Source organism: Pundamilia nyererei, unplaced genomic scaffold (genome assembly GCF_000239375.1).
Source record: "Pundamilia nyererei isolate P.nyererei 1_Seehausen unplaced genomic scaffold, PunNye1.0 scaffold00029, whole genome shotgun sequence".
Taxonomy (NCBI): domain Eukaryota; kingdom Metazoa; phylum Chordata; class Actinopteri; order Cichliformes; family Cichlidae; genus Pundamilia; species Pundamilia nyererei.
Genome location: NW_005187430.1, coordinates 2,934,046 through 2,941,719, shown reverse-complemented (window position 1 = coordinate 2,941,719; position 7,674 = coordinate 2,934,046). Strand labels below are relative to the sequence as shown.

Below are 7,674 nucleotides of genomic sequence, written 5' to 3'. Positions count from 1 at the left end.
CAGCAGCATTCCTCTCACCTTTTCAAAACCCCGAACACATTCGCGCACATTTTCACGGATGTCTGTTTCCATCAGCCAAATGCTGGGCGGCTCGTGCAGGAAAGATGCATCCAAAGGGATAAAGCCGAAATCCGGGAGATCTCGATGCTCCTGCGGTCAGCTTCAGTATCCAGCGACTGACTGTGACTGACTGACTGCGGTCGGGCTGCTGTCGCCCCTCCCACAGCCTCTACCACCAGATTCCTTCCTCCGCTGCCCTTTAAAACAACTTAATTTAAAAATAAATATGCTACCAAGGACTCATGAAACGCTTAAATGGAAACAGCCATTACAAAAACCGGTTTACAGCAGACACTCCCCTGTGAATGCCATTGTTAGTGTGTTAAGCTAGCTACTGATGATCACCTGACACAGCCCCACCTCAGCCAAATAACTCTGGCTTTTCAGCGTAAATACATCAACACCGCCACCTCTCTTTAACAGTTTCGCTCTTACCTGCATAGCCAGCGTACAGCCATCGGAACTATTGCGGAAAAGTGCGCACCTCCTGTGACTAAAGCTAAACATTAGCCTACCTAGCTACCTTCGAGTACTTACTTTACAGTTCGTGAGGATATGAACTAACACGGAGTTTGTGTTTCCTCGCTAATATTGAAGAGACGCCATTACATCACTGTTTTATTGATGTTAACAAATAAGAAATACAAGTCGATGTTTAGTTACCGCACGACACGTATATGCGGATGTAAAATAAATCGCATAATCCTGTTAATATTCGGATAAACAGCTTTACTATTTTTAACCTTGTGCAAATTTTGGTCGACCAGCAATAGGCGCGCTTCATTTGGTCATGACTCCGCGTCGTTTAACGGTGCTAAGATAAACCCTGACTTTGCTACTGTTTAACTTTTACTTTAGTCTATTTAACTTAGTTAACAAAAAAGTTTGACGAGCATTATTTATTGTGTAGTAAAAAAAAACAAACCTAACTAACAATCTAGCATCTCCAACAATTCAATAACAGAACGAAATAGGCATTTAGATACTTTGTGAGAGTAAAAGTACTAATAGCGAAACCTACACAGATAATCCATGTGGTTTTCAAGTTTAATTCGACAATAATGATATTTATCAAGCTACGTTGAGCCCTGCTCAACTTCGTCTGCTCCAAGCAGGATCCAGACAAACCTCCTCCTCCTCCTCAGCCTGTTATCCTTAGCTCAGCTCCCCTCTCAACCTGACTCTGCTGTACAAAATGCAACATTTACCACTGAAATATAGTTATTAGAAGAAATATAGTATATAAATATAGTATTAGAAATATAGTATTAGAAGTAGTATACAAAATAATAATAATAATAATAATAATAATAATAATAATAATAATAATACAATACATAGGAAGGGCTGCAGCAGAGGAAAAATAAATATAGTGGGGATTTTTGCTTCATAGTGACTACATATGTATATTCCTAACATCTAATCTGGTTGACCTCTTTTTTTTTCTTTTACCCCTACAGCCGTTTTTTCAATTCATTTATTTTTTAATAAGGAAAAAATGTGACTTAAGCTTAAATAAATAAACAAATAGATAACATAGACATATATTTATTCCCCACGTTACTTTCTGTTTTGGCTCTTTCTGTAGTCTTACATTTAAAGAATATCCTAAACTGACAAGAAACCTTTTTTCTGTTGTCGTTTTTTAAGTGAATCCGGGATTTACCGGTGAGATTGCCGAGCGCATCCATGCTCCTTGTTGGGCTCACGTGACCAAATGGCAGGCAGTTGTACAGAGAAGGGCACGAGCTCAGTGAAAGTTTGGTTGTGTCCTCGAGCTCAGTCTTGTGCTGTTTAGTGGTTTTTGGCGTGATTTGTTTTATTTAAGTCGCTTTTTTAGAGTCGGCTTGCAAAAATGGCCTCCAGGACAGCTGCAGCTGCGAGACGGTCGACATGGAGGAGCTTCTGTCCTTCCAGTCTCCGCTTATCTGCAGGTAGCAGTCGGCTCTGCAGCTCCAAACAGGCAACCCAGAAGGACAAGCCAGTAAATGTTTGTATAATGACAATTTATTACATTTATACACTGTTTAAAGGGCTGCCATTTGTTAGCTATAGACGGCCGGGTTGTTGTTGTTGACGATCACGTGTGGCGCCATTTTTTTATGCCCACATTAAAGACGTGTGTACGAAATAAGCTGTTTTTTAAAAATAAATTTTAAACGTTGCAGGAAATAAAGTGTTATTGACAAAAATATATTGCAGTGCTTTAGACTTTATTAGGGTTAAATCGGTGTTACAACGTCTGTTTTAATGATACAGTTGTAGTATAAGTATTTGTAGGAAAATAATTGAGAACAATTTAAAATATTATGGTTTAAAGTTATATTTTAAGACCTAAAGTGTCCAGCAATACATCTTCTTAGATTTCACTTTTTTTAACCCTTTCAAAATTACATGCATTTGTTGGAGTTTGTAACTGCAGATGTTTAATGACTGTTTAATAATACAGTATTTCTTTAAAAATGTAAATACATCTACTTTACATATAAGCGTGCATTGATATGCCTGTCAGTAATCAGACTGAATTTGCTGACCCAGTGTTTTGCATTTGGATTGTTTTACCTCTTTTTTCGTCTCTTGGCCCTGGAGCGTTTTTTATTCCTCGCTGCTGTTTCCATCTTGAAGTCTGCTCGGTAATGATAAGCTGTCTGGTGGAGGTCACTGCCCATTTAAAGCCACGTGATGTGCATCTGCTGTGTGGAGTGTCAGTCTTTAGCAGACTGTCTTTAAACCTGAGTTCCAGATGATATCTGCATTTTTCATTAGTACAGATGTGGCTGTGTTGGTGATGCTAACTTTGCATGTGGAATTCAAACTACATGTATTTGTGTCTGATGACCTCATCGTTGTCATATGGGGTTTGCATAGGTGAAATTTGGGACATCTTCAGCCTTCTGACTGTTGTCACCTGCAATTCTACGCTCAACTTTTGTGTTAGCACCCTGTATCTTTCCCGTTAAGTTATTTTTGTGCTGATACTGTGTTGTCTGAACCCATCGTTACAGTAGTGTCTTCTTTTTTTACATAGAGATCTACATATAGACCAGAACCCAGCTCCACACATGACTGGGTCGGTCCACCAAACTCGCTCTCCAACATACGGCCAATTATTTACCACATCCCGGAGAATGAAACAGAGCTGGAGAAACGGCTGAGAAACCTGAGGCAGGACACAGAGGACTGGAACCACAATTTCTGGGCCAAGCAGAACATCACCTTCAGCAAGGTTACTGAAATACTTTTTAAAAAGTGTTTCTCTGGGGTCAGGGACTGGCCTCTGAAAACTAGTTTGTCTAGTTTTTGGAAGTCTCATTTGTAGGTGGGGTGAAAAGCCAGTCCCTATGGAGGGTAAGGGGGGTATTGTCTAAAAATAGGGAGCACAGTGTAGAGAGAGAAGCACGCATAGTGCTGCTTTTAACTGTTGAGATGGAAACTAACAAAGATACCATGGGGGAATTAATTGTTCGATCCCCTGCTTTATTTATACGTTTTCTCGCGTTTTATGGTAGCTTCATTTTAATGAAGGGAGACAGAATATTCCCAAATCCCAAAAACAAAACACTCAAGTGAGTCGACATCCCTCCTGAGATGTTAATATTTTCATAGAAAACTAGAAAGTTGTGATAAAATTGGTTCTTTTAAGTCATCTGAGCACATGACATGTAGTTTGGAAGAGAATAAAATTCATTTAAGGCTAGTTAGATCATCAGTTAAGACTGTGCTGGCTGTTCTGCCCTTCTGAAAATAAGCTGAAAGGTGGTGGGTGGTGTAAAGCAGTCATAGAAGCGGTTGTTGGTTCATTGTGGGGCAGGTGATTTCAGAGTATGAATAAGAGTGGGAAGTTGATGTGCTCCAAGAAAACCTTTAATCACAGAGGAAGTGGAGTCTTTAGTCTTTGCAGAGAAACTGAAAGTTACTCCTAAATTAAATTCCTAAATTGTTTGTGATATTGTCCTGAGAGCATAAAGATGATGTCTTCCAATTTATTACAGTTAATATATATTTATGATGGTAATTGTTGGCCTGTATTTGTATAGCGCTTTACTTAGTTCCTAAGGACCCCAAAGCGCTTTACACTACATTCAGTCATTCACCCATTCACACACACATTCACACACTGGTGATGGCAAGCTATATTGTTGCCACAGCTGCCCTAGGGCGCACTGACAGAGGCGAGGCTGCCGAACACTGGCGCCGGCAGGCCCTCTGACCATCACCAGTAGGCAACGGGTGAAGTATCTTGCCCAAGGACACAACGGCCGAGACTGTCGGACTGCTCGAACTGGCAACCTTCCGATTACAAGACGAACTGCCAACTCTTGAGCCACGATCGCCCCATGATGATTCATATTGTCCTGCTACTGCTGCTATTTATTTCATATGCAGCCATGCCGTACTGCCGCTTAAATCCAATGAATCAAATTGATATTAGAAGAAAATTCATCTGTAGCTGTTACAAAACCAAACCAGGTGAGCGATCCCTGTCGGCTTGTTATTTCACTTTTCTTAAAAATAAAATGGAAATTAAATTAAACACGATGAAGTCCACTAACCGCATTATCTTCCCTGCCAACTTCCTACTTGCATTAGAATCATGCTGTAATTTCCATCATTATTAATGGAGACTGTAATAGCAGTGGATGTAATTAATCTTTGTGTGCTGAGCTCGTATGTGTGTAAAATCATTTCACCAGTAGAGGGCGGCATTGCACAACAAATGTGTTCTGTTAGGGCCCAGCTATGTAAGAGGTTACAGTGAGGAATAATTGACTGTAGGTTTTATGTGGACCCCAGTCCAAATCTGATTTAACGGCCTTTTAATTAACTTTAAGAATGACCTAATTTAAAGTTACAGTTAAATCTTAAAAGGTTTGTTTGTTGTTTGTTTGTTTTACACTGTCTGCAGGAAAAAGAAGCTTTTATCATTTCACAGCTGAAGGCAAAAGGCTTGACTCTGCGTGATCAGGACGGTGAGGACATGCAGCCTTTTCTGAATATTTCACATTGTTGGTTGGGTTTGCACTTAGACAGTATTTAACCAGCTCAGATGGGTGTACTATGAAACAAGATTACTGGGTGAGTGATGTAAGTCGACCTTGATGTAAGTGAAGGGGCCGCCTTTATACCTGGCTAGATCACCATGGTAACTTATGCTGACCACATCCCTGGTTTGTACCGGTTTATTTTTAGAGTTCCGATTTAAGGTTTTCACAAATTCTTTTAGTTACAGTGTCTTACAAACACAATATTGAGTCTCTGCTAAATGAATACAAATATTTGCAGTCTGTAGAGCTTAAGACTGCAGAATGAAGCTCAGCTGTGAGGTTACAGATAATTCAAACTACATCATATTATCACTGGACTTTCCAAATATTCATATTTGGATAACGATGCAGAAAATGTTTAGTTTTTTGTTGGTGTTTTTTTTTTTTTTCATTGTCTACCAAGCCTTAAAAAAAATCAATGCTAGAGTTGCAGTTTATCATTAGTAAACTAAAGTAATCCCACGTCTCCTTCGTTAGGCTGTGGGTGAATTGTCAGAGCTGAACACAGCGAGAGCACCGATGTGTGGCTGTGACATCAGAGATAAACATTGAAGCTAAGCTTTCAGCTCTTGTGATGATCAAAACACTAAATTAACAATTTTCTGCAGCATTACTCATACTTGCAGCACCAGGGTTGCATTTTACTGCATTTATTTAACATTGTTAATAGACCTCTATCCCCCATTCATGTGATAATGTCTCTGATTGCAGTAAGTGGTGCTCAGTTGACCCATCAGGTGCTGTCTGAAGTGTCAAAAAACACATCAGACAGCCCTTTTTATGTGAGCACAGAAAGCCGGGGTTACCAGGGAGAGTTAATAACCACTGGTGTGATGCCTACTATCGCTGACTGAGGTTTTTTTGGTCAAGTCAGCCAACACAAAGAAACCCTGGCTTTGTCGAACTTGCTTCGTAACCTACCCCTCAGGAGGCACAGTAAACAGCAGTTTGTTTTTCTAACAGCTGGTGAATTGCAGGGGAGATGTATCCTAATGAGAATATAACGCAGTCTGCTGTGTCTTCCCTCCTTCCCTCAGGACGACGGCGGTCCCTGAACAGCGAAGAGATGGCCACGTTTTACAAAAGCTTCCTGGACAAAAACAGAGTACGACATGCAAATTACAACAAGTGAGTTGTTTTGTCTCCCATGATGCTACTGGGTGGGTGAGTAAGTGAGTGGGTGGGTGGTTGGGTTGTTCAATGTCCCTCTGCAGCAGCTGTGAGCTTTAACTGCACTGCATTAACTGATCGGCAAAGAACAACAAACCTCACAGGCTATGAAGAAGTTTTGTGTGAATTAGCAATGCAAAGTGGCTGACTTGTCTTCATGTTGGCAAAGCTTTCCGCCCACACACATCACCTCAGCAGCATGTGTGGGATTTAATCTCTGACTTTTGATTGTTATATTTATTGTCGTTTCAATTTAAACTCCATCAAAGCACAAATGTTCCCCTTTTCTTCCTTCGGGTGTTATTGTGCATTTGCCCGTTTGAATCTTTATATCAGCTTATTTATTACACTGTGCAAAGTGAAACATTCTGTTTTTTGTGTATTCAGGGAATGGTACAGACGTAACTTTACCATCACCTTGCTCTTGGCTCGAGTCACCCTAAACAGTATGTGGAGGACAGTTACGGAAAGACAGAGCAGCAAGAACAACGGCACTCCTACCAGCTGATAGCAAAGAAAATACACACACCCCCACCCTCCTGTCAAAATATCAAATGCCTTGGCTATATTTTTGTCACTTCTGTTACTGCTTCATGTTTGTTCAGGCTCTGCAAATGACTGTAAATTATTCTGGAAAAAATAAAGCAAAGCAAAACATGTGAGGTATTTCTTTTTAATTAATAGTTTTCATCATGTTTTAATAGTTTAAAGTATGGATTGTTATGTCACGGTCTCTTTGGTCAAGAGGGTTTTTGGTTTTTTTTCTTGGTGCAGGGGTTATAGATACATTATAAAGCAGATTCAACTGTTACACCCAGTTTGTGTCAAAACAAAGACAACCTGTGATATCCTCTCAGTGAGATCGGTGCTGACCACCTACGATAAATACAAGAAATTAAAGAATGTGAGTGTAAATGGTTATCTGTCTCTCTCTCTTTATAAGACCTGGGACAGACCACGACCTGTCCAGGGTGTACCCCGCCTTTAGCCCTATGTTAGCTGGGAAAGGCTCCAGCCTCCTGCAGCCCCTTAACAGAAGATGGATGGACAGTTATTTTCCAGATGAATCATTTGGTCTAAATATTTTTGAGACCTGGAATGTAAATGTGTCTGTCTCTAAAGCACTTTGGGTTAACTGTATTGTAGGCTACAAAAAACTAGTGACAGTTAACACAAAAAGGGACAAACATTTCATAGTACATGTTTGATGTTTTTTCTTTTTATTTCCGAATAAATAAAATAATTATTCGACACAATTCAAATATTTGGATCGATCTGCCTACCTCTAACCTCTACCATAAAATATCTAATTAACCTCCAATTTAACAATTTTACCATTATAGGCATAGGCTACTTTTATTTAAGTAGATATATAGGAGTATTGTGCACCATGCACTTT

The 7,674-nt window shown here is 39.8% G+C and overlaps 2 protein-coding genes across 7 annotated transcripts in view; one reads left to right on the top strand and one right to left on the bottom strand.

Moving 5' to 3' along the window:
- Positions 1-3,077, bottom strand: part of bag5 (BCL2 associated athanogene 5) — a 9,618-nt gene extending 6,541 nt beyond the window's left edge. Inside the window, exons 1-2 of one of the 5 annotated variants that reach the window (XM_005728603.2) lie at positions 496-775; positions 19-257 (exon numbers count right to left, since the gene is read on the bottom strand). In XM_005728603.2, coding sequence (XP_005728660.1) covers positions 19-50 — 32 coding nt within the window. In that variant the 5' untranslated portion in view covers positions 51-257; positions 496-775. Of the gene's footprint in view, positions 1-18; positions 258-495; positions 776-803; positions 855-1,726; positions 1,786-2,622 lie in introns of those variants that run through there. The other 4 variants (XM_013909704.1, XM_005728605.2, XM_005728602.1 and 1 more) reach the window with 4 other exon arrangements.
- On the top strand, positions 1,897-6,932 carry coa8 (cytochrome c oxidase assembly factor 8). 2 transcript variants are annotated; one of them, XM_013909706.1, is made up of 5 exons: positions 1,897-2,044; positions 3,089-3,286; positions 4,967-5,030; positions 6,143-6,233; positions 6,663-6,932. In XM_013909706.1, the coding sequence occupies exons 1-5, from the start codon at positions 1,916-1,918 to the stop codon at positions 6,781-6,783; spliced, it is 603 nt and encodes a 200-aa protein (XP_013765160.1). In that variant the 5' UTR covers positions 1,897-1,915; the 3' UTR covers positions 6,784-6,932. The 2 variants fall into 2 exon arrangements, with proteins under 2 accessions (XP_013765160.1, XP_013765159.1); XM_013909705.1 differs by having other exon boundaries at positions 1,897-2,050.
- The last annotated feature ends 742 nt before the right edge of the window (positions 6,933-7,674 follow it).